The 27,299-nt window shown below is 42.2% G+C and overlaps 1 protein-coding gene across 1 annotated transcript in view; it reads right to left on the bottom strand.

Annotated features, from left to right (window-relative positions):
• The window catches only part of RAB37 (RAB37, member RAS oncogene family), a 58,038-nt gene extending 40,477 nt beyond the window's left edge, over positions 1-17,561 (bottom strand). Inside the window, exon 1 of the mRNA XM_077754181.1 lies at positions 17,160-17,561. Coding sequence (XP_077610307.1) covers positions 17,160-17,225 — 66 coding nt within the window. The 5' untranslated portion in view covers positions 17,226-17,561. The remainder of the gene's footprint in view (positions 1-17,159) is intronic.
• Positions 17,562-27,299: the final 9,738 nt, after the last annotated feature.

Raw genomic sequence — 27,299 nt, 5'->3', positions numbered from 1 at the left:
TGCAAGTGGGAGAGGGGCAGAGAGAGAGAGGGAGACAGAATCCGAAGCAGACTCCAGGCTCTGAGCTGTCAGCACAGAATCCAACGCGGGGCTTAAACTCATGATCCATGAGATCATGACCTAAGCCGAAGTTAAACGCTTAACCAACTAAGCCACCCAGGCGCCTCTGACCCAGCGTATTTTGAGATTTACAGAGCAAGAAGTGGCTCCAGAGTGAAAGAGTTCAAAGCAGAGCAAATACAGAGTGAGTCAAAGTATAAGAATAACAGAGAGCCTTGGGCCAGTATATCACTGTGCCATTTTAGCATTTTAGCAATTGTGTATAACATGGTTTTATTGCTGAGTTTTTAAGTAGTCAGCACCCAACAGAACTTATAAGTACATTCTTATTCTGGATAGTGAGGCATTTATCTTTTCTGGTAATATATCACAGACACCAGTTAGTGAGCTCACACTTCTGACACAAATCTAGAAACGCAGGGAAGGTTAGAATTCAGCTCAATTTGTTTTGGCTGGAGGAGTCTGGTTCCTTCTGCCTTTATCTCGGTGGTAGATATGGGCTGAAGATGGAAAGTTCTGGCAGCCTAGCTGAACTGAGGAAAGGTAAATCCACTTAGAAAGACAGATCCACTTTGATCACTTTTAATTGCCTTATTCAAGCTTCCGAAAAGGTGTCTGTTGGATATATTGCTGGAGATAATGTTTTTAAAAAAATATTTTTTAATGTTTTTTATTTATTTCTCAGAGAGAGAGAGAGAGAGAGAGAGAGCATGAAAAGGAGAGGGTCAGAGAGAGAGGGAGATACAGAATCTGAAACAGGCTCCAGGCTCTGAGTTGTCAGCACAGAGCCCGACGCGGGGCTCGAACCCACGAACCGTGAGATCATGACCTGAGCCGGAGTCGGACACTTAACTGACTGAGCCACCCAGGCGCCCCTGGAGATAATGTTTTTATCTGAAATTCCAGTCACCTGGGTTGGTGGCTGTCTGAAAAGGGACCTTCTCATGTCCTGAGAGATGGGGTTGGCTAGCTCATGACATCTGTCAAAGCCGTCCTGTCCAGTCTACATTCTGCAGCTGACTGGTGGTCCTCATGGGAAACATTTGGGTTCTTGGGCTTTGGGTCATGACTGCAGGGATCTGCCCTGCCTGCAGCCCAATTTGTTCAAGCTTGAACTGACGTTTGGGGGAAGTACTTGGGGTGGGGGAAAGGGGAGGCAAACACATGCAAGAGGTTTGAAAGGAAACTTTCATAATGTTTATAGACTGGTATCTTGGTGTTGTCTCAGTCATATCCGGCTGCTCCTTAAAGATTTTGCTAAGGCAGATTTTGGGTGTTTGACTAGCGCCTTTACGGTAAGAGTGAGGAAGTTCAGATATAGTTCCTCTGGTTTGAGTGAGAATGACATTTGCCATTTTTGCTGTATGGTTTCCAGGAAAGCACATTCTGTTAAGACAAATTCCAAGATATTTAACCACTCAGCTTTGACCGAATGCCTAATTATTTATAGCCTGTTCTAAAGTTGCTGGGGTTTCTCTCTTTTGGTTTTTAAAGTATTAATGTTTAAAGATTCTACAAATTATAGGGTTTGGACAGTCTTCTTTTGAGAACTGTATGCATGTTACTGACTTTCAGAAGATGCAGCCTTTTTGAGAGTCGACTGAGGAGGAAAAATCTACTCTGCTGATAACTTTCAAAGTACATGATTGGGGTGTGTGTGGGAGGCTCTGTGGTTAAGCATGTGACTTTGGCTCAAGTTATGATCTCATGGTTCATGGGTTTGAGCCCCACGTCGGGCTCTGTGCTGACAGCTCGGAGCCTGGAGCCTGCTTTGGATTCTGTGTCTTCCTCTCTCTGTCCCTCCCATGCTCATGCTCTTTCTCTCTCTCAAAAATAAATAAATATTAAAAAACAACCCCCCACCAAATACATTATTAGGATAAGTGTTGGATTGAAGTGAGGCTGAAACCTACCTTTGCTTGACACCTTGAAAGTAGAATTCATAGCCACTTAGCCTTGGAAAGGCCAGACTGCTGGAATCTGTTAGTACCATGTACCAATAATTTTTTCAGATTGGGAGGGACTGTTATTGGGTCAGCCTTTTATTTACTGAGTAGGTACAGTCTTTTCCAATGTAAATGGAATTGATAATTGGTTGGATCATTGAAACTGTTGGTTAAGACAGAGAATTGTAAAAGAAATATATGGTTTCTTTAAGGGACTTTTTTTCTACTCTAGATATCTAAATGTGTAGTAATTTGCTAGTGTTCTGATGTAAACCTAAGCCTTTTCTTTGTTTACTTATGGGTCTCCTGAAAGAAGGGTTCTTTGCTGTTTCTGTACAGTGTGTTTCTGCCCACATTGTATTTTCCTGGAACCCTTATTCCAGTTTCTCTGACAGGGGGCAAGACATTCCAGACACTTATGAAGCAATCGGACTGTGAAACCTTTCTTCGTTTTTATATTTTTCCTCCCAATATTTTATAATTCTGTCACTCATTCTTAATTTGGTGGCATTTTTTTGATAGCATTTTTTTTTTTTTTTACTGACATGCTTTTATTGAGTCTTTCCAAAACATTCAATCTAGTTTTTGTAGAAACAGCCGTGTTTTTTCCCGCTCATACTCATTTCACTGGTCAGTATCTTTTATGTTTACACTTTAATTGATTAGTTTATAAATGGATTAACTAGCTGAAATAATTATAACTAATGTGTATGGTTGACCAAGAGACTGAAAGGTTTTGACTAATCTAGTTCATTGGTTAAGAGAGTTTGGTGAAGAAAGTTTCTACTAAACTATCTGTTATGACTTTAATTTCATAAAAGAAAGAACATTTGAGCACCCCCAAGCCAGAATAGTAGGCAGGTTTCCCAAGAAAGGACAACTGATAGCTTTCTGCCAATATGGTTTAGGCTATGTGTGTGTGATTGCCTACAAACTGACTGGTACTTTGTCCAGGGTAGTACTCACATGTGGACTAAGGACTGGCAGCCACTGATCTCATTCACACTGTTCTCTGGACATGAACTCTCTCTGCTACATTCAAGGAGGTGTGGCCTAGGGTTCCCCCAAAGCTCCTAGTAATCCCAGTCGTCTGGATGTTGACTAAATTTGTTGTTTATGAGGGTCCCATGGCCCTGTATCAGTTGGGAAGAGGGCCCCTTGACTCAGTCAGACTCCCCCTACTCAGCACGACCCCTCTCCCCAAGTAGCCCACTCACTGTGACCACAAACTCACATGGCCCTGTCTTGAAGGTGTGTGGTTCTTGCAACAAGAAAGGGTGATTGACTTGGTTCTGCTGGAGGAATCACTGAGGATAGGTTCAGAATTATGGAAGGGATTAAGACTTTGTTCCTAAGGGTCACAAATAGAGAAGAGACACTCTAAACCTTTGTGTCATAGAAAATCTATTTCAGCAGAGAGGAGGTGTTTACTACAGGCTCCAGAATAAAAATTCCATCCTGGGAGGTTTCTCCTACATCCTTCCCCATCACCTTCCTGTCTTCCATGATACAAACCTAAACGTCCTCAATACTTTTATTACCTTATTGCTTCATTTTAAGTTATAAAGTATTCGATGCATCTATATAATGTGTGTATGTGTTATAAAGGATAATGAAACAAAGACCCATGTGCCTGCCCTCTCCTCCCCCCACTGAAGAAATAGTAGCTCATTATTTGCCTTCTTCTTTTTCTTCCAAGGAGGAAAGGAAGCATACCTTACCTTAGTCCTAAGCATTAGGTAGCATAGGGGTCCCACACAGCCCTTGACCCACTCTTTTGCCTTCATGTTAATTAGCAAGGCGGTCGGGTAAGCTGGTCTGAATTATGTAGTATTCTGTACTAAACTGACAAATCAATGCCACCCTTCTTATTTTAACATTATTTTTCTCTTCCAATAAAACCAATGCCCAATTGTGCCTTTGTGTTATTTAAGAATCTGTCAATTGGTTCTCTTTTCTGAGGGCAGCCACATAGAATTTCCTTCTGGCATTCCCATCCAGGACGCTGCCCTCTGTCAAGGATGGTGAGAATTTCTGTGACAAAGGAGCAAAAGGTCTTAGCCCCTGGTCTCAGCCATAGTGCCCAGTGCCAGCCCTCTGGTCGTTGGAAATTGTTGCAAAAGTTCAGACGATGACTTCATTTCAAAATTTCACATAGCCTTTGCAAGATTAATAATGAGCCAAAAAAGCAGAAAGACTAGACCCCAGAGCCTTGTGATCTCCCACAAACTCCTGGCAAGTGAAAACGGAAGCGATGGAGAAGTAAAGTGTTTTATATTAAAGCATAATGAGACCTGAGAACAGAAGAGGGAGAAATTGGAGGTAAAGTGAAGGAAAGTCTTCCCCGGAGCAGTGTTGGTGTCAGCAAGTCAAGGCTTGCTTTCCTGTGGTTGCTACCTTGCAGTTGGGTTTGGTGGAGGCAAATCCCCAGGAGGTAAAGTTGCTTGGCTCTTCTGCCCTTGAGACCCAATTAATGGTGACTCACTGCAGTAAGCCTACTTTCCAATGGCATCTGGGCAGGTCTGGAGGCAGAGGCTTGAATCTGCATTGCGAATGAATGTCCCCTACTGCCATTGACTCTGTTTTAGTGTTTGTCCTGGGCCAGGCTGAAATTGTCACCAGGGCTGCAGTAGGATGGCAGGAAGTCAGCATCAGAAGGGACAGCATCCAGTTCAAGCCTTCCTTTCCCTGAGAATCCTGAGGGTCCAGGGAGGGCCATATCAACATGTTAATGGGGAAGAGTTCAGGGTCTGGGGTTAGACACCCTGGGGGTGGGGTTTTGTCTTTTACTTACTTGCTGAGTGGCCTTGGACAATCGTGAAATGTCTCCCAGGGTCCAATGAGTCTTCGGCAGTTTAAACGAAGTGCACACCCTATGTCTTGTGATTTCAAAATAACCAGAGTAACCTTCTGGTTCCCAGTATAGGACCCTGGGTCCCCACTGATATCCCTGTAGCAGATCCTAGCTATCTCTGAGAGGTCTCTTGGAGCTAGCTAGCACCCACGTGACCCACAGAAGGCTCCTTCAAGGCTTTCTTAAAGTAAAATGTTAGCATTTATTTATTGAAATGTTTGTTTATTTATTTTGAGATAGAGAACATGAGTGGGGAAGGAGAGAGAGAGAGAGAGAGAGAATCTCAAGCAGGCTCCATGCTGTCAGTGCAGAGCCCAGCATGGGACTCAATCTCATGAAACACAAGATCATGACTTGAGCGGAAATCAAGAGTAGGTGCTTAACCAACTGAGTCACCCAGATGCCCCTCAAATGTTAGCATCTAGTGAATATGAATGATGATACATGGGCATTTCCTTTTAGCTACGCTATTCTCTGTACCTTTTGATAAGCTTCAACATTTCAGAATTAACAACAGATTTTTATGTGTTCATATCATGGAATACTATGTACTCATTAAAAATAATGAGGGTGAAATATGGATGACAAAATGCTGTGAGATGGATATAAATATATGCAGTCCATCCTGAGCAATGGCAGGAGGAGATGTAATCAAAAATCTACATATAACTTTTGACTCTCCTAAAACTTAACTACTTAGTCTACTGTTGACTGGAAGTCTTACTGATAGCACAGTTGATTAACACATATTTTGTATGTTATATATATTACATACTATGTTCTTTCAATAAATAAGTCAGAGAAAAGATAATGTTATTAGGAAAATCACTAGGAAGAGGTGTGCCTTGGTGGCTTAGTTGGTTAAGTGTCTGACTTTGGCTCCGGTCATCATCTCATGGTTCATGAGTTCAAGCAATGTGTTGGACTCTGTGCTGACAGCTCAGGGCCTGGAGCCTGCTTCAGATTCTGTGTCTCCCTCTCTTTCTGCCCCTTCCCCACTCATGTTCTGTCTCTCAAAAATGAATAAACACTAAAAAAAAAGTTTAAAAAGAAAATCATAAGGAAGAGAAATACCATACTGGACTGGATGGTATTTATTGAAAAAAATCTGCATGTAAGAGGACCTGTGTAGTTCAAACCCGTATTGTTCAAAGGTCAATTGTATATATACATATTTTAGAGAGCAATTTCATTTTAATTTAAGGTACATGTTTTGAAACAGTGACATCACAGATAATTTCTTCTTTGTTCTGTGTTTCACAGACTTTGTAATTAGACATGTATTAATAATAATGGCTCTCATTATTAACTAATAGCCACCAATAGAAGTTGACTGTCCAACACTGTGCTCAAGTCACAAACACAAGTCTCACTTACTTCTTCTCCGGCCCGATGTGGGGAAGCCACCTACCCCAAGGCTGAGGCCTTGACTGTCCACTTTTGGGTTTTCTGATCTGTCTTCCACGCCATTCTTCTTGCTGCCCATGGCCCTTGCAGATTGCCCTGCTGATCACCACCCTTCCTTGCTAGTGAATGTCACTGGTGACACAGTGACAGCTCTTGGGGAAGTACTGATCACCCCTTTGCCATTCTGCCGAGACCATGAGGTAACCTTTCTTTGGCTCCTCATGGATCATCAGAAACCAGGCATAGAGTGAGACCAAAAGAAGGGGATGCACCCAAGACAATAGCTCAGTATCATTGCACAGACTAGGGTTCGGACCCTCCAAGGGTTCTTACTTGACAGCAGCAGTAGTTACATAATTTGGGATACAGAACAAAATGAAAATATGGGACTCCTTGTACAAAAATATTGAGATTATCTCAAGATAGTGACAGCAGGGTATTAAACTAATCACAGTGCCCTTCCAAATGTGGAGCCCTGAGTGACTTCCCAGCTGGCACACCCACAAAGCTGGCCTTGTTCGAGAGGTTTCCATCTCACTTCTCATCTGCTTTCATGTGGCCATAGACTGCTTATGCCTTAGGCTCACTGGAATAATTCAGGTATCTTCACAACAAATTACCCTGGCCCCAAAACCAGGAATAAGAACTTCCCCTCATTCTAACCTGAGCCTTGCCTCCTCTGTCCTCATCCACTGTCCCTGCATCAACCTTCTTCTGGGGTAGTTGTAAGTTGGGTCATCCATTTCCTCTATAGGGCAGCTTACACCCATTCATAGGGTGAGGTCTGGCTCCACAGCCCCAATAAATCAATTGCTTTATAGGGTGACATCAGTTCATTACTCAAGTTTGATTGTTAATAACCTAAGTCTGGGTATCCAGTCTTAAAGGACACCATGTGTGCGACACAGCCCAGTTTCAGGGGGAAAGTGACAAGTTCAGCTCAGTTCTTTTTCAGTCACTTCTCATTAAAGATTTAAAAATACTGGGACCCAACCTTCCCAGAGATTACCATGGAGTCCTCTGTTGTTTTTACATGACTAGTCTATAGCTAACACACCTTCATTTTCCTTGGAGACCACTCTCTTCCACTCATGGTCAATAGACCTTGGATAGGACCGATTCCTCCTCCAGAGGTGGACACGTGACCCATTTTAGTCCAATGAGCATTAGATCTAGGACTTCAGTGGAAACTAGTAGTTGTGAGGATGTAACCTGCACCTGCTGGCAGTCATGTGACCCCACAAGGAGAAGCCTACCTGTGAATAAAGCCAAGTTAGAGGGAAGAATGTTGATAGGGACAGATACCCTTGTTTGATCCAACTGAGTAGCATCCCCAGCCTTCTCAGTTACAGGAACTAATGAATTTTCTTTTCTTTTCAAGATGGTTTGCCTTGGGTTCTGTTGCTGGCCATGAAAAGGATCCTGACCACAACAGTTCTCCTTTTATAGGCAACAATGAAACTTGGGCAGCTTATGCTCAGGGCTATGGAAATCAAATGAAATAACTTACATGCAGGTGTTTTGCAAACCGTAAAAGGCAGTTTGGGTGGAATGACCAAGGAAGTACAATTGGTGAGTGGCATAGTCAGGACAAAACCTAGGTGTTTTTTTTTTTTTTGTTTGTTTGTTTGTTTTTTGTTTTATCTCCCAAGCCCTGTTCTACTCTTTAGCTAATGAGCTGCCTCCTGCTCTAAGCAAATCAGTGAGCAGGCAGGTGGTGAACAGGAGGGGGAGTGGACAGGGCAAGGGTGGACAGGGCAGGTGGGCAGGTCAGAGGATGGGCAGGGCAGGGGATGTAGAGAGCAGGGGATGGACAGGGCAGGGGGTGGGCCAGAAAGGCAGGTGGTGGTCAGGGACTTCTCTATGTGGCCTTCTTTGTGTTTGTGGTGCTACACTATGATGTCTGGAAGAGACTTGGCTCCTCAGGTATGGGGGAGTGAGGGTCTCTGAAGGCATGATTACAGAGCTTACCTGACCCTTTGCCTCTGTCTTTCCTAAGTCTCTCTTCATGGGCCAACCTGTCATCCCCAGGGGTCAGGGCCCTGGCATTTTTGAGTTTGACTGGATGTTTATTGGCTCAGGTGTTTGGCGATATTCACGGAGGGGATGCCAGCTCTGCTTCTACTCATCCGACCCTGCCAAACTTGGGCCATGGATCTTTACTCCAAGCACTTCTCAGAAGTGTGCTGGGGAATCCCTCCCTGTCTTGGACATGGACTGAAAGGAATTCCTGTCTTTGGGGCCCAGGGCCATTCTGACCTTCAGCACTGGGACCCCTCCTGGAACTGTGAAATATGCAGCCCTCCAGATCTGCCCCTGAGCCGGGACTCAGAACTTGGTAGCCTGAGAGAGCTGTAAGCATTTGACCCAGTCTCCAAGGATCCACTTCCCACCATGTGAGACAAGGAAGTCCATGACCTTTAAGAAGTCTTCATAGACACTGAAGTCCATGTGTCATATTGGGCTAAGGTCAGATGTGACCTGAGTCATCTCTGTGCCAGCCCATTGGTCCGCCCTGTCTGCCACACTCAGTTCCTTGGGGGTGAAGCGCGGGCCCTGTTCCTGGGTGCTCAGTAACACATGATACCCAGCAGAAGTTTCTTGAATTAATTCTCAAGATTCTCAACCAGTGACATCCGGTTTCAAGGGGGGCATGTGGGATGCGGCAGTGGTAGGCAATAGAGAAGTGACCCCAAACACCTTTTTCTTGTTTCATGGTTCCCTCCCTTGAAGCCCAAATCCCTAAGGTCCTGACAAGGACACCAAGGAAGATGGAGGCAAAGATATAAGATGACAGCTGTTGGTGTATCTGATGGAGGCTCTGGAAGAGGGAGCATCACTACCCTTTTGCCCCCAATCAGGTCGATTCCTGGGCATTCTCAAGTTCAAAGGCAAGTAGTTCCTAAAGGAGTGCAGGGAATGAGATCCGAGACAACAGCATGCCCCTTTCCCCCACACTAGGGATAAATGCAGCCTGGGAGGCAGGGGTCAAGGTAGAAAAGACTCAGGAAGAAGGGGTCACATAGGGGTTGCACATCCAGGCTGTGCTCATAGCATAACCAGCCATCAAACCATATCAGCCTGATTCCATTAAACATCTGAATCTTCCAAGTCTCCTTTTTTTCTGGATTTCATGCTTAGCAAACAATCCTCTGATGATAATGTGGTTTGGCATCTAGAGCAATACATCAGTCTTGTGAGTTTGAGTAACACAAGTCTGCCTGGAGAGATGGATCCACTCTTGAGTGAGTGAGCAAAAGTGGGCTCTGATCCTACAGAGCTGGGGGCTGCACACTGAACTGCTATCAATACCCTAAATGATTACAATCTGTGACCTGCCCCCGCCTTGGCAAAGCTCTTTGCCCTCTCCTGACCCTGTCCCATCATTGTATCTCCAGCTGTCTGAGGTTTGAATCTGAGCTCTGCCACTTGTTAGCTGGGTGACCTCAGGTAAGTTTCTTTATGTCTCTTTGCCTTGTTTATTCATATTTATTATTTATTTATTTATTTAATGTTTATTTACTTTTTGAGAGAGGGAGACACATACACACACAGAGTGCAAGTGGGGGAAGGGCACAGAGAGAGGGAGACACAGAATCCGAAGTAGGAACTGAGCTGTCAGCACCGAGACTGATGTAGGACTTGAGCCCATGAACCATGAGATCATGACCTGAGCTGAAGTCAGACGCTCAACTGACTGAGCCAACCAGGCACCCCACTTTTTATTCATCTTTAAAATGAGATTAAAATGAGGTTGCTGTAGGATTGAATGATGTAAAGTGTTTATTTTTTTAAAAATTTTCTATGTTCATTTATTTTTTGAGAGAGAGAGACAGAGTGTGAGCAGGGAAAGGGCAGAGAGAGAGGGAGACACAGAATCTGAAGCAGGCTCCAGACTCTGAGCTGTCAGCACAGAGCCCGACGCGGCACTCGAACTCACAAACTGCAAGATCATGACCTGAGCCGAAGCTGGCCACTTAACTGACTGAGCCACTCAGGTGCTCCTGATGTAAAGTGTTTAGAACAGTGTCAGGCACGTTGCTTTATAAAGGGTCTGCTGTTATTATTTAAATTTCCACAATAACTGCCTACTATGACCTTCAGCAGTAACTTTATTTTTTTTTCCATTTGGCCTCCATTCCCCTATTTATAATACGGAATTAATAATAACATCTACTGGAAAAAATCATGCGGTAAGTATTAAGTGTCATAGCATATGTTAAAGTATTTTATAAACTACAAAATGCTCCACAGGTGAACCATGTGCTAATTTTTATCATTTATTAGTAACAATTATTAGTCTCACTGGGTCCCTCCAGATTATAGGGCAGAGATGATTTTATACTTCTCAGTTCACAACCTAATGACACCTGAGAAAGGGAGCAGGAGAAGAAAGAAGAATCTCAGGGAAGACTGTCCCCCACAGAGGGAGGAGGCTCCTAAGGGGCTGGAGGGGGGCTCTGCCTCATCTGGGCTGGGTCTTTATCAGCAATACCATTTGTTCTGAAGGTTGAGGGCTTCTCAATGTGAAGTTGGGAGGGGCAGGAGGAAGCAGGGTGCTAGCAGTGTCTCACAGTCCCCTGGAGGTTGCTCTGATACATGGCAGATCTGCATCTTAGCAAGCAGACTTTCTGGGAGTGGTGTGGATGCAAAATTCAAATAGTAAGGGAGGAGAGGGGGAGGAGAATGAAGGGGAAGGGAAAGGTTTGCTTTGCCTTTAAAAGGTCCTTAACAACAAAAGAGAAGGAGAGATAGAGACCAAGAACACTGTATCACTGGCCTTGCCTATACCTTGTGAAAGGGTGTGTGTGTGTGTGTGTGTGTGTGCGCGCGTGCGCGCGCGTATTGATGGCAGCCAGGGGCAGAGGACCAGCCATGGTTCAAGACCCTTAAGGGTATGCCATTTGCAGGGGTGCCTGGGTGGCTGTCGGTTGAGCATCTGACTTCTACTTGGGGCATGAACCCCTGCGTCAGGCTCTGTGGTGACAGTTCAGAGCCTGAAGCCTTCTTTGGATTCTGTGTCTCCCTCTCTTTCTGCTCACCTCCCTCTCTCTCTTTCAAAAATAAATAAACATTTAAAAAAGTATACTATTGGCAGAAACACAAAGTATTCAATAACACCCTCGTGTGGATGGATCAAAACTGTCTGCTAATAAGCAGAAATACAAATAAGAAGAAAGGGAGCAGACTTTGGCATCAAGGTCAGTGAAATTGGAATCAACTGCTAGGGGATACTTGAACTCTGCCTGTTTTAACAATTATTTTCTTAAAAAAAATTTTTTTAACATTTATTCATTTTTGGGAGACAGAGACAGAGCATGAGTGGGGGAGGGGCAGAGAGAGAGAGAAGGAGACACAGAATCTGAAGCAGGCTCCAGACTCAGGGCTCAAACTCACAAATGGTGAGATCATGACCTGAGCCAAAGTCAGATGCTTAACCAACTGAGCCACCCAGGAGCTCCTAACAATTATTTTCATAGGACCTTGCTGCCTTGAGGAGCAGGATGAGGTCTGAGGAGGTTTTGACTGGTACAGTTAGTTAAGGGTTAAGATTTCCAGATCTGTTGTTTGCTGCTGGATTGGGGCTTTTTCACTTGGCCCCAGAAAACCTCATCTGGTTGGTCAGTGGGAGGATGGTCTAGGGCTGTTCCCTTCTCCCAGGGAGAAAAACATTGCGTGAGTGCTCTGCAAGTTGGCAAAGGAGCTGTGAGCTCCATTCTCACTTGCCATCTCCAGGGACTTCTTCTCTTGCCTGAGAACGGGAGGCCAGAAGCAAGGAGCACACTGGGATTTGTTTAGAACCACTTCGAATTTCCTGTTTAACAGTTCCCCAGCCTGGTGCTCACCTTTGTCTGTTTACTTCCAGCAAAGCTGGATTTCCTGCCCACAAAATGAAGGAAGTCAAAGCCACTCCCCAGAACAGCTTCTAAGAAAAAGTGTTAGTGGACCAATACTAGTGAGTCTCAGATATTTTCTCATTTAAAAGACACCAGGAAGCCCAAATTAGAGGGAGGAGGACTTGGGGAGGGAGGGAGGCCTGAAGAGTTTGGAAAATGGCTTTGAGATATTGGACTGAGTCACCATCATTTCCTGCTAAGATTGTCCAAGAAAACCAGCCAGCACCACTCCCCAAGCCAGCTGCCTGCTCTGGGATCTGGGCAGGACAGACAAATCAAAGGAGTCCCAGACCGGCCAGAGATCCTCAGTGATGTAACACACACTTCATTTATTTATCTGAAAGCTGCCAGAGCAAGCAAGAGAGGAAAACAAGCAAATGGAAACAGAATTCTAACAGGGAAGAGCTAACTTTTCCTGGCTTTTTTATTTGTTCCTGAGCTGAGGATGGAAATCTGGCAGCATTGGAGCTAGCACTCTGGCTTTGGTTTTACATATTTTTTTCTTTAAAGACTCCCCCCACCCCCACCACTATCAACACTACCCTACTGAGGTACAGTGGACTCATTTTGAAAGTGAAATCTCCTCACTTATGGGTATAGGTTTTCCTGTGGAATTGGATTCTTTTACCACAAATTTGTGTTCCATTAACATTGTTTACTTGAAAAAAAAAAGAAGGATAAAGATAAAGGGTGTGGAAATTACAGGATGAACAGTAGACAAGGAAGATGAAGGAAAAGTGCAAGTGAGGAGGGGGTACTGGACATGACCTCTTGGCTTTCTCATTCAGCTAAAAGAAGCATTAGAGCAGAGTCAAAGGTCATGGGAATCCCTTGTAGGACAGAGACCTTTTGTCCTTATCTCCCTGATAATTCCACCTTTTTTTTCTTCCAACAAAAACTAAGCCCTGAATGAATGGATGAACATTCCACATCTTTCTACCCCTGGGTCAATGGTCTTTCTGAGATGGTACAGAGGACAGTGACTTGTTTGCTCCTCCTGGAACAAGATTACATGTGGGTGTGCATCAGAGTGCTGGCGGTGGTGAATTAGGAAGTAAGTCTCTTTGTCTTGATTCACTAGCATCTGGGGCAAAGCTCTGTGCTTCATCTTCCTAGTTTTCATGGTCAGGCCCGGGCCCAGCAAGAATTCAATCTGTGGGCTGCTGCTAAGCTTCTAAGCCTCATCATTGCCCTTGCTGGCTCTCAAGACTATACTGGTAGCAAGAGAGGGCTTGGTTTCTCAGTGAAAGAAAAGCAAGGTTGTTCACATGTTTTAAATTATTTAGTTGCATCAAATATTCAGATTTGTGAGAACAATGGCAACTCTATTTAAAAACTCCAAACATGTGATGGACAAACTCAATGTTTCCAAGCAGTTCCCAGCTTCCAGCCCACACTCCAGGAATAGTCTAAGAGTTACTCAGGCTCATCTGGGCCACCCTCTAACTCTTGGGACTAGCTAAAGTGCAAGTACCATCCAAGGCTGATGATATTTGGCCTATGTTTTCCATATAAGTGAATTTTAATGAGAGATTTTATTGTGTCCCATTTTTCACCTCCCAGAGAAAGGAAAGGAAATATTAATCTTAGAAAATCAGGGTTGGGATGTTCACATGGAAGTCTTAATGAGTGAGTAAGGTGGGTGTGTGAGTTTAGTCCCATGGGATTGTGCCTATGAAGAATGTGTGTATGTGTGTGTGTGTATGTGTTTCTGTTTATAGAACTGCTGCTTTTCTCACAAAGATTCATTATTTTAGGTGACACGCCCTGTGACACCTATTGAAGTTGGTCTGGAGCTCAAGATACATGCCCTAAAGACAACCACAATTTATTAAATGCTTCCTATATGCCAGAGAAATACATATTTACATCTACATATTTACATTATATTTAACACCTTCCCTCAAAAGACAATAAGCCAAGTATTATTATTCCCATTTTATAGATAAGAAAAGTGAGGCTCACAGATATCATTCAAAGTCATATCAAGGTCTGTCTGATTCCAAGTCCAAGGTTTCTAGCCATCATACAGCAGTGTCTCTTCTCTAGCAAGTTTTAAAAACTATACTACATGAAATCTGGCAGTACTGTCAAAACATTAAATGATATTCTCCCCTCTATAAAGGTAACCTCTGGGGAGGCAAGGGAAGAGTATATGGAAGGGTGTATGTGTGGGATTCCTGGGAAGCTGGCAAGGTTCTGTTTATTTTGGTAGTGGTTGCACAGAGGTGCTCACTTTGTTATAATCCATCAGGGTGTACACATATGATTTGAGGTTTTCTTGTGTTCCTTATACTTCAATAAAAACTTGATCTTAAAAATGATTCTTTCTGGCAGCTAATGTTGGAGGGGAACCTTGCTTCCTATAGCCGATATGTTCTAATGAATCAACAAGAATTTCTTGGACTCTATTATATAGCAAACCTAAGCATAATACAAATATGTTTATTCCCTGCCCCTTTACATAAAGGTTCTTAGGTGAATCATATTAAAAAGTCATTCATAATAATAAAATCATATTAGGGGGAGAGGATCAGCATTATATGAAAAGGAAAACTTTCTATACACATGCTACGTTGTCGGGTACTGGAAGGTTTGAGTGCAGCTTCTGCTCTCAAGATGCTCCCAATCAAGCTGAAGAAATCAAGCATTCACCAGTAGTATGTAGACACTTGTTTTCAAATATATTGGAAGTTGTCAGAACAGGCTCTCTCTCAATTTGGTGGTAAAGGAAGTGAAGTTCTTGTGGGCTACATCCTATATTTCATATGTAGGTCATTGAGGTGGGAAAAGTCACACTAATCAATAATTTGAAAACTTTGACTTCCAAATCTTAAAGCACCAACATGAATATTTACATCTTTATAAGATGGTTTAAACATGGAGAGACTCATATATCTAATTACCAAGATACTATTGTAATTGATTTGTAATTATGTTCCTTTGCTTGAATGCACTTTCTCCTGGGGCTAAATTCACAACTTCAAAGAATTATATCTTACTCTAGTTTACTTCAAGCTGTAACTGTTTTAAAACTTCCTGGCTGGGGTAGTGGTTATAAATTTCTCTCTTTCTCTATACCTTTAGGGGTTCAGGACCTGGAGGGAGAAGTTATGTGGACTATTCAAATTTACAGATGAACTTCTTTTAGCTGATTTTCCTTCACTTGTGTCAGAAATTGCCAGTGTGGGGGCACCTGGGTGACTCAGTTGGTTAAATGTCTGACTTTGGCTCAGGTCATGATTTAGCAGTTTGTGAGTTCAAGCCCTGCCATCAGGCTCTGCTCTGACAGCTCAGAGTCTGGGACCTGCTTCAGATTCTGTGTCTCCCTCTCTCTCTCTCTGTCCCTCCCCTGCTCACACTCTGTCCTTCTCTCTCAAGAATAAATAAACATTAAAAAAAATTAGCCAGTGTGATGTAGGCCCATTCATATGGAACTTTAATGTGCATATTTATTTTCTAAGGATCATTTTAAAATACAAATTCAAATAGTAGGTCTTGGGTGGGGCCTGAGATTTCCCATTTTTAACAAGCTCCCAAGTAAGGCCAGTGTTGCTGGCCTGTGGACCACATGTGTACGGAGAAAAAGGTATTAGAGTTGGAGTCATAGTTCCTGGCTTTTAGTAGAGCTCTGCCATTTATTACCTTGTTTTCTTGGACAAGTCACTCTACCTTCTGGACTTTAGTTTCCTCAAATATAAACTGTGTAACAGGGGGAAAAAGTGGATTAGATTATTTCAGAGCTGGCATTCATGGAATTTTCATTGTTTATTTAAAATTTATTTATTTATTTAAATAATCTCTACACTCAATGTAGAGCTCGAACTCATGACCTCTAGATCAAGAGTCATAGGCTCTCCTGACTGAGCCAGCCGGGTGCCCCGCATTCATGGAGTGATATTTTGATTTAAATAATATCTGAGTACAGGACCAACAGCTTTTCAGGGTATTAGCAAAGTAGGAAATATAAGGGCTTAATGAGGAGGGCAGAGGAAGGGATGAGGCAATGATGACTTCTTATGGCAAATATAGGCTCTGATTCTTTCAAGGTGATGGATGTTGGGTTAAAAAACTTGCCTAGAGAGAGGCTCCTTTTCCCCAGCAATCACTTCAAGAGGAAATCTACATTACTGAGGACTGAGCTGCATAAGAAATTTGAATGAGGGAAACAAGGGATGAGTTACAGCTTTGAAATAAGCAAATGCTGGGGCGCCTGGGTGGCTCAGTCAGTTAAGCGTCTGAGTTCAGCTCAGGTCATGATCTCACAGTTCATGGCTTCGCGTCCCGCGTCGGGCTCTGTGCTGACAGCTAGCTCAGGGTCTGGAGCCTGTCTTCAGATTCTGTGTTTCCCTGTCTCTCTGACCCTCCCCTGCTCATGCTGTCTCTCTCTCTCTCTCTCAAAAATAAATAAAACATTTTAAAAAATTAAAAAAAAAAGAAATAAGCAAATGCTTTCCACAGGGCTGAGAGCTAGTTGTGGCTGGAGGGCAGTTTTCTGGAGCCAAGAGAGAGTCTAATTTGAAAATAACAGTTTCTGCTGTAGATCATTTCTATGTCTAATGTCACCCAAGTTGGCCAGGAATTCAGGTCTTTGACCACAACTCCCAGACCTGACAGGACCGGAGCTTGTGAAGCAAGGGTGCGAGGACAAACAGCCAACCAGAAGGGTCACGGTCGGGCAAGGGTGCTCAGGGTACACAGGAGTTCAAATGGATCAGAGGCAGGAAGCAGTGAATGAGAAAGGGACACAGGTGACTTAAATGAATGAACAGAGATCCTGACAATCTGAGCCTCTGGCGTCGGCCCCTCCCCCAGTGTTTACGCAAACCTGTTTTGAGCAGCAAACGGGATGGAACAGAAAGGGCTCCCGGGCTCACAGATATGGACTGGTTTCTCTTTAAGTCCCAAAGCCAAGTCAGGGGAGTGGAGCGAACTCATTGACGGCGCCCTCTCCCAGCGTTGGGATGGGGGCAGGGGACTGCAGGAAATTCTTACCTTATGTAGGACGTGCTCATTGAAGCTAGCTCCCCACTGGTAGGAGTCCGTTCTCTGCTGGTCCATGCCCGGCTTCTCGCCCTCCAGCGTTCTGCGTCAGCGCTCCCGGGAGCTCGGTCCAGGCTCCGCTGGGTGCGGCAGGCTCGGGTCTAGCCCCGCGGGCCCGGCCGCATCCGGGTTCAGCACTGGACAGGTCTCGAGGAGGTTGCGGCGCGGTACCCGGGACGCGGCGGGGGGTGGGCGGGCAGGCTGAGGCGTTTCAGCACCAGGAACAGCGACACGGTCCTCCCGCGCCCGGGACCGGAGTTCTGAGATCCCGTCCGCTCAGAATCCCCTGTCTTGTGACTCCAAGGTGCTGGCAGAGATGCAAGATTTCAGTCTAGGTGGTGGTCCGTGCGTATCTGGTTCAGCTACCGGACTTCGGAGGCTCAGCGTCTGGCTGCGTTCCCAGGGCATTGCGGTCCCAGGAGCTCACTCTTCCTGACTCTCCGTGAACGAGCATCCCCGTCATACCACGCAGCGCAGCTCTCCTCCCGTGTTTGCAGGGGCGAAGTCCTGCGGTGCTGGCGCAGCTTCTGTTTTGGTCCCTGGACAGCTCCCTTCAGTATTATTCAGGTTCATAGATGATGGGCCTTGAAAGTCCTTGAGGTCCTGAATTATTTTGCAAAATTCTGCTTACCCGCATTTTCCCAGAGAGAGGGTCCAGAGCTTTCATTACACTCTCTAGAGTGCACGAGACCCACAAAAGGTAGGAACGACTGGCTCAGGAGAGGCAGAATGGTGGTTTATTTAAGAGTACAGGCTCCAGAGTTCAAATCTGGGCTCTGAAAATTATTAGTTGCATAACCTTGGGCAAGTTACTTAACCTTGTCTAAGTGTTCACAAAATAGAGATAATAATAGTACCTACCCTCTGGTGTTGTTCTGAGGATTTAGTAAGTTAATTCATGTAAATAGCCTAACATGGTGCCTGACATATATTAAGAACACAAAGAATGTTAACTATTATGCTCTATTCTATTATGGGAAGCTCTGGCTACCTCATGTAAACACCAGGGGAGGCCTTCTGTTGGGACCTTTTATTTGCAGTTACATCACTATCTGGAAGAGGAGAGCATGGGACTGGCCACCATGGGAACTGGGGGCTGAGAATTTGGCTTTGGGGGTTATCCTCATATGATGACCCTGGTGTTCAGCAGGAGGCTATCACTAGGCACAAGTCCTATTTTCACTGCCATTGGTCAATATGGAGGGAGAGGACCAGGTCTAACATTAAAAGGGTGTCTTTTACTCCGGGATTTCAGCTTCTTTTTGGCTAATGGCCTTAGCCAAGTAACGTTCTTTGGGATTATGTTTTCTCATAATCAATCATATTCCATAAAATAGGTATGGAAATTGTGTGCCTATCTTACTATTGGGTTTCTTTTTTTATTTTGTGAAGAGTAAATGAGAAAATGTACATGAAGATTTTTCTTTTCTTTTAAACCATAAATCAAATTTCATTTATAAAGTATTATTATTACTGGAGTCTGTAGATACTCAATGAGTAGTGATTGAATGAACAAATCCAGGGAACCGGTGTGTTTGTGTGTGTGAGATTCTCATTAGGCTTATTATTGGGGTTCTTAACCTGAGGTGAATAGATAGACTTTAGGGAATTGTGAACCTTTGAAAACATTATCATTATCAAAAGTTTTGCTTATATGCATTTTTCTGGATGGAAGTCCCAAAGATCTCATTATGTTCCCAAAGTTGTCTATTCAAAAAACTTAAGGACTAATAGCTTGGAGAAGGTCTCATTATAACTTTCTCTTGGGCTTCCTCACCATCCATGACTGTTGTAGATAAGAAAGTTCCAGAAGCCAGTGGTTGTTTTGCCCTGAGCCTCACATTCCTGGGAAAGTTTACCCTTCTCAGGGTCTGGTTCTGAGCTCTGAGGATTCAGAAACATGATTTCATCTGTTTGCTCAAGAGTTATGGATAGCATATATAACAGAGGATCCAAAATGATCTGGAGTTGCTGACAAGACTTCCCCGAGAAATGATATTTAAGCTAGATCTGAAGAAAAAGTGGGCATCAGTCAGACGAAATGAGTGGTAGTGTGACTCTAGGAAAAGAGGTTAGCATGCACAAAAAAGACATAGTTCAAGGAGCTGAAAAAGACCAGGTTGACTGGAGCCGGAGAAGGTGGGGAGAAGAATGAAATGTCTAGAGAGGTAGGTAAGGACCAGACCATGTGGGCTACGTTAAGGGTTTTGGACTCTATTTTAAGAATGATATGAAGCCATTGAAGAACTTTAAGTAGGGAAGTGATATGGTGAGATTTGTGATTTAAAGATACTATTCTGGTTGTTGTGTGGGCTAAGAGCCAAGAATAAGTTTGCTCATTTTTTCTTATTGATTTATAAAATATCTTTGTATATGAAGGACATTAATTTTTTCTGTCATAAATATTTTATTATTTTCTATAGACTTTTTCAATTATTAACTTTATTTATGCTTTTGTCATACTATATTAAAGTTTTTAATTTTTAAGTTTGGAGGGAGTACTGCATAGGCATTACCCAGGCAGAGCATATCAGAAAGTGTATTGTTGAGTAAATAATAAAAGTAAAGGAAAATAATCACTATTTGTGCACTTGAAACTAATATAACACTGTATGTTAACTGCACTAGAATAAAATAAAAAACTAAAAAAAAGTGAAGGAAAATAGATATTCTTTAAAGAATGTGTCCATTAAAATATAATAGGAAAAAGATCAATTTTCTTCATTCTAGGGCCATTAATGTTCAAATAACTAAAACTATTTAAAATTTTTTTAACATTCATTTCTTTTTGAGAGACTGAGAGAGACATAGCATGAGCAGGGGAGGAGCAGAGACAGAGGGAGACACAGAATCTGAAGCAGGCTCTGGGCTGTCAGCAGAGAGCCCGATGTGGGGCTCAAACTCTTGAGCCATGAGATCATGACCTGAGCCAAAGTCGGACGCTTTAACTGACTGAGCCACCCAGGTAACCCTGAACTAGCTAATACTACTAATTTAAAATGACGTGCTTTGTGTGATTTCTGTTCTTTTAAATTTGCTAAGGTGTGTTTTATGATCTATCTTGGTCAATGTTTCAGGTGAACTTGAGAAGAATGTGTATTTTGTGGTTGGATGAAGTATTCTATAAATAACAATCAGATCAAGTTGATTGATAGTGCTCTTCAAGTCAACTATATCTTTATTGATTTTTGGCATGCTAGATGTATCAGTTAGTGACAGAGGGTTGTGAAGTCTCCAACAGTAATTGTGGGTTCATCTTTTTCTCCGTTTTGTTCTGTTTTTGCTTTGTGTATTTTGACACTGTTTTTTAGATGCATACTCAGTTTTTTTTGAGAATTGACTCCTTTTCATTATGTAGTGCCCACTTTATTAGTGATAATTTTCTTTGTTCTAAAGTCCTCTTTGTCTGAAATTAATATAGTTACTCCAGCTTTCTTTTGATCAGTATTGGCATGGAATGACTTTCTCCATTCCTTTACTTTTAACCTGTTGGTGTCTATATTTAAAATGGGTTTTTATAAGAGACTCCTAAATACAGAGAACAAACTGTGGGTTGATGGGGGTGGGGGAGAGGGGAAAATGGGTGATGGGTATGGAGGAGGGCACTTATTGGGATGAGCACTGGGTGTTATATGGAAACCAACTTGACAATAAACTATAATAAAATAAATACATAAATAAAATGGGCTTTTGTAGACAACATGTAGTTGTCCTTTAAAAAAAAATCCACTCTGACGATCTCTGTCATTTGATTGGCTTATTAAGCCAATCATATTTATTATCATTAATCATAAGCTTATTAATCACATTTAGAGTGATTATTTATATATTTGGATTAATATCAGCTATGTTTGCAATTGCATTTTATTCATTGCCAAGTGCTTCTTCCTTCTGCATTCTCTGGTTTTAAATGAGCAATTTGTATAATTCCATTTTATCTCCTTTCTTAGCACACCAATAAAAAATTCTTCTTTAAAATCTTTTAAATGGTTATCTTAGAGTTAACAATATATATTTTTAACTAAACTAAATCCACCTTCAAATGATGCCATTCCTGCTTCATGCGCAGTATAGTTACCTTAAAAACAGTATTCCCAGTATTTCTCCCTCCCACCCTTTGTGACATTGCTGTCATTCACTTCATTTATCCATATGCAAAAGCATTAAATACATCGTTGCTATTGTAACTTTAAAGTTGTCCTTCAGAAAGATTAAGAAAGATAAGGTTTTATCTTACCATCATTTACTAGCACCCCATCCTTCCTTTCACTTCTTTTCCCTCTTTATCTCCCAACCTCTATCAGATATACTTTTTATTTTTTTATTTTAAAAACATTTTTAATGTTTATTTATTTTTGCAAGAGAGAGAGAGACAGACAGAGCATGAGCAGGGGAGAGGCAGAGAGAGAGGGAGATGCAGAATCTGAAGCAGGCTCCAGGCTCTAAGTTGTCAGCACAGAGCCCAACATGGGCCCAAACCCACTGACCGTGAGATCATGACCTGAGCCCCAAAGCCAGACGCTCAACCGACTGGGCCACCCAGGTAACCCCAGATATACTTTTTAAAAATAAACATTTTGGGGCGCCTGGGTGGCTTAGTCGGTTAAGAGTCCGACTTTCGCTTGGGTCATGATCTCGCGGTTCGTGGGTTCGAGCCCCGCGTCAGGCTCCGTGCTGACAGCCAGCTCGGAGCCTGGAGCCTGTTTCAGTCTGTGGCTCCCTCTCTCTCTGACCCTCCCCTGCTCACGCTGTCTCTCTCTCTCTCCTAGAAATAAATAAAAATTAAAAAAAATAAAAAAAATAAACATTTTGTTTTAGAATTATTCTGTTTACAGAGGAGTTGCATAAATAGTATAGAGAATTCTTGTATACCCAGTTTCCCCTACCATTAACATTTTTACATTTGTCACAACTATGAACCAATATTGGTATATTATTACCAACTAAAATCCATACTTTACTTGTATTTCCCTAGTTTTTACCTAATATCTCTATTCTGTGCCAGGACCCAATCCAAAATATCGCATTATATTTAAGTGTTATGTTTCCTTACGCTTCTTAAGACTGAAAATTTCTCAAACTTTTTTTGTTTTTGATCGCCTTGATAGTTTTAAGGAGTACTGGTCAGGTATTTTGTAAAATGTCCTTCAATTTGTATTTGTCTGATGTTTTTCTCTTGGTTAGACCAAGATTATGTATTTTTTGAAAGCAAGACCATGGAGGTAAAGTTTCATTATCAACACATCATATCAAGAGGTTATAAGTATGACTTATTGCTGATGATGTTAATTAACCTGGATCACCTCACTAAGGTAGTGTTTGTTGGGTTCATCCCCTGAACATTTGTCTCTCTTTGACATCCTTTGTTTTGTTTTAGTTTGTTTTGTTTTGAACAATTCTTTCTTTCTAGAACTAGGGTTCTAGGGTTCTCGCTCTAGGGTTATCTTGTTGATTCCTGCACTCTTAGAATTAGTCATTTCTTCAAGGAGCCCTGATTCCTTTCATTGGAAAGTGGTATTAGGAACCAAGATCAGGTGCTTGACATGTTCATTGCTACTGGGTGTACTTTTATTTTCAAAGTTTTCCAATAGACAGATATCACATTTTACATGTTATCATAGTTATATAGTATGTAATTATCATCTTCTGTAGTTTTTATAGATTTATTCTCAAATGCGAACACCTTCCCAACCCTCCAGTATTTAAACTGCTGTCATTAGGCAAATGCAGTTTACTTGCAGGCCAAATAGTAAGTTATGATTCTTTACTTTTCATTTTCAAAGGCTTTTATCATTGAGTTAAAATATTTTTTTAAATAAAACCCCATTGCTAAAATCAGGCATTATTCTAATCTGTACTTTGCCATTTTACATATTTGTATTTTCTTTGAAGTTTCTGATTGCCTTTCTATTTGCTTGTTGGGAGAGGAGATACATGCCTTCTCATTGTATCTTTTATATCCCCCATCTCTTCACTTTTCTTTTCCTTTGGTAGCCATTTAATTCCTTTCCTGAATCTCAATCATGTCCTCTCCTGAGGCATATGTGTTTTTGTTTTAAATGTTTATTTATTTATTTATTTTTGAGAGAAGGGGGGAGAGGCAGAGAGAGAGGGAGAGAATCCAAGCAGGCTGTGCAGAGCCCTACATGGGGCTCGAACGCATGAACCGTGAGGTCAAGACCTGAGGTGAAACCAAGAGTTGGATGCTTAACCTAATGAGCCACCCAGGCACCCCTCTAATTGCTTTTAAAGATTTAACCCCAGGGCTTCATCATATGCTCAAGGCTTATTCTCCAAGTTTTCTTCTATTCAATCTCACAAACCTCTCTGCTATAGGGCTTTATTTTCCTGCTTTAATCTGACCTGGTTGCTTTCTGGGTCTGCTGCATGTTTGTAACCCTGGCATTTCCCTTTAGCCTTATTCTTATGTGGGTTCAGTATTCCCTGTGGTTTATACCTTCCTCTTTCTCAGTTTACTCCCTCATGAATTTGGCATACTTTTCTTGGTTTACTCTTCATGGAAAGTATTTGAGGAAGCTACTTGAGAATGTACTCAAACAACCTCTTAAAATTATTTTTTTTAAAGTAATCTCTATACCCAACGTGAGGCTTAAACCCATAACCCCTAGACCAAGAGTCACATGCTCTACTGATTAAGCCAGCCAGTCATCAGTCAAAAAACTTCTTAAAAAGGGATTGTGGGAGGTGGACTTTTTGAGTCTTTGCATATCTGAAAGTGTCCTTATTCTGTTCTTAAATAGATTTCAGCTTGGTTTGGGATTCACAATGAAGATAATTTCCTGTAAGCTTAAAGACATTACTAAATTGTCTTCTGGTACACTAATAGAAGGTAGTATTGCTAATTTGAAATGTTGCTAACAGAAGGTCTGTTGCCGGACTAATTCCTCAGCTTTGAAAATGGGCTGTTTCATTATTTATTTTTCTTTGGTAGCTTTTAGGATCTTGTCTTGATCCATGGTTTTCTGAAGCTTTATGTTACTTTATATAATTGTATACCTTTTTACATCTATTGTGCTGGGTGCTCAGTAGACCCTTTTATTTTGAAGATATGTGTCGCTTTTCCACTCTGGGAAATTCTCTTGATTTAACTATTTTTTTCTCCCCTTAATTATTACTATTATTTTCTGACATTCCCAAGGAATGAGATATTGTGTTTTCTGGATTGTTTCTTTTTTAAATGATTAAATAAAGGTGAGTTTATTTATTTACTAAATAGGCTCCAAGCCCAACATGAGGCTTGAACTCATGACCTGGAGATCAAGAGTCATACACTCTACTATCTGGGCAAGTCAGACATCCGTGTTCCTTTTGCTCTCTTTATTTTTTAAATGTTTATTTATTTATTTTTGAGAGAGAGAGATCATGCAAGGAGGGCAGGGGCAAAGAGAGGGAGAGAAAAATCCCAAGCAACTCCATGCTCAGTGAAGAGCCCAGCATGGGGCTCAATCCCAGAAATATGAGATCATAACCTGAGCTGAAATCAGGAGTTGGAGGATCAACCAACTGAGGCACCCAGGCACCCCCCCCCTTTTGCTCTTTTAAAAAACCTCACATTTTGGGGCACCTGGGTGGCTCAGTCGGCTAAGGGGCCAACTTCAGCTCATGTCATGATCTCACAGTTCGTGGGTTGGAGCCCCACATCAGGCTCTGTGCTGGCAGCTCAGAGCCTGGAGCCTGCTTCAGATTCTGTGTCTCCCTCTCTCTCTTCCCCCACCCTGCTCATGCTCTGTCTCTCTCTCTTTCTCAAAAATAAATAAAAACATTTAAAAAATAAAAGGAGGGAGAGTCTGAACCAGCTAGAACATGGATGAGCCTTGAAGACATTATGCTAAGTGAAATAAGCCAGTAACAAAAAGACAAATACTCTATGTGACAGACAAATACTATCTGATTCCATTCCAATCAACTACCTAGAGTAGTCAAATTCAGAAACTGAAAGTAGAATGGTGGTAACCATGGGCTGGGGTGGCAGGAAATAAGGGGTTATTGTTTAATTGGTACAGTTTCTCTTTTGAAGATAAGAGTTCTGGAGATTGGTTCCCATTGTTATGGGAACGCAATTAACATAACCAAACTATACACTTAAAAATCGTTAAGGTGGAGCGCCTGGGTGGCTCAGTTGGTTGAAAGTCCAACTCTTGGTTTTGGCTCTGGTCATGATCTCATGGTTCATGACTTTGAGCCCTGTGTCTGGTTCCGTGCTGACAGTGCAGAGCCTGCTTTGGATTCTCTCTCTCTCTGCCCCTCCCCAACTTGCATTCTCTCTCTCTCTCTCTCTTGCTCGCTCGCTCACGCAAAATAAATAAACAAACAAAAAAAATCATTAGGGGGCTCCTGGGTGACTCAGTCAGTTAGGCCTCGGACTCTTGATTTCAACTCAGATCATGATCTCACAGTTTCATGAATTTAAGATCCACATGGGCTCTGCACTGACAGTGGAGCCTGCTTGAGATTATCCCTCTTTCTCTGCCCTTTCCCCTTTCATACTCTCTCTGTCTCTTTAAAAATAAATAAATAAATAAATAAGCTTTAAAAAATTATTAAGTTCAGGGGACCCTGGCTGGCTCAGTCAGTAGAACACCCAGCTCTTTATCTCGGGGACATAAACTAGGTACAGAGATCAATAAAATAAATAAAACTTAAAAAATTATTAAAGTGGTGAATTTCATATTGTGTATATTTTATCACAATTTAAACATTTTAATTAAGAACAAAAAATAAATAATTCTTAGAAATTGAAAGGAATTTTGCTAAAACTTTTAATGTTTTTTATTTATTTTTGAGAGAGCATGAGTAAGGGAGGGGCAGGGACAGGGGAGCACAGAGAATTCAAAGCAGGCTCTGCGCTGACAGCAGTGAGCCTGATGTGGGGCTCGAACTCACAAAGCGTAAGATCATTACCTGAGCTGAGATCCAACAATCAACCAAGTAAGCCACTCAGGCACCTCTTGCTAAAACTTTTAAACATAATGTGAGGACTTGAAGTTGAGACCGAGGAACTGTCTTAGTTCATAGAACAAATAGACAATGAGATATAAAATGTGAGATTTTTTTAAATGTTTATTTTTGATTTTTTTAATAAATAGTTTATTGTCAAGTTGGTTTCCATAGAACACCCAGTGCTCATCCCCACAAGTGCACTCCTCCATGCCCGTCACGCCCCTTCCCCTCCCCCCCACACCCATCAGTCCTCAGTTTGTTCTCAACATTCAAGAGTTTCTCATGGTTTGCCTCCCCCCACCCACCGCCATTTCCTCCCTTCTTTTCCCCCACGGTTCTCCTTTAAGTTCCTCCTAATCCTCCTAGATATGCAAACATATGGTAGCTGTCCTTTTCTCCCTGACTTATTTCACTCAGCATAACACCCTCAAGTTCCATCCATGTTGCTACACATGGCCAGATTTCATTCTTTCTCATTGCCATGTAGTGTTCCATTGTATAGATAAACCACATCTTCTTGATCCATTCGTCCATTGATGGACACTTAGGCTCTTTCCATGTTTTGGCTATTGTTGAGAGTGCTGCTATGAACATTGGGGTACATGTGCCCCTATGCATCAGCACTCCTGTATCCCTTGGGTAAATTCCTAGCAGTGCTATTGCTGTAGACCCAACTTTTAAAAATTAACATTTATTGAACATTTAATATGTCCAAGACAGTATGCTAAATGTTTTATGCACTATCTTTTAAAAAAAATTTTAATGTCTATTTTTAAGAAAGAGAGAGACAGAGACAGAGACAGAACATGAGTGGGGAAGGGCAGAGAGAGAGGGAGACACAGAATTCCAAGTAGGCTCCAGTCTCTGAGCTGTCAGCACAGAGTCCGATGTGGGGCTTGAACTCATTAACTGTGAGATCATGACTTGAGCCAAAGTCAGACACTTAACCACCCAGGCACCCCAGACTTTCCTTCCTTTAAAAAAATTTTTTTAACGTTTATTCATTTTTGAGAGACAGAGAGGAACAGAGCATGAGCAGGGAAGGAGAGAAAGTGAGACACAGAATCTGAAGCAGGCTCCAGGCTCTGAGCTGTTAGCATAGAGCCCAATGTGGGGGCTAGAACTCATGAA

This window comes from Crocuta crocuta, unplaced genomic scaffold, assembly GCF_008692635.1.
Source record: "Crocuta crocuta isolate KB4526 unplaced genomic scaffold, BGI_CrCroc_1.0 scaffold50, whole genome shotgun sequence".
NCBI lineage: Eukaryota > Metazoa > Chordata > Mammalia > Carnivora > Hyaenidae > Crocuta > Crocuta crocuta.
This window is presented reverse-complemented; position numbering and strand designations above follow the sequence as displayed.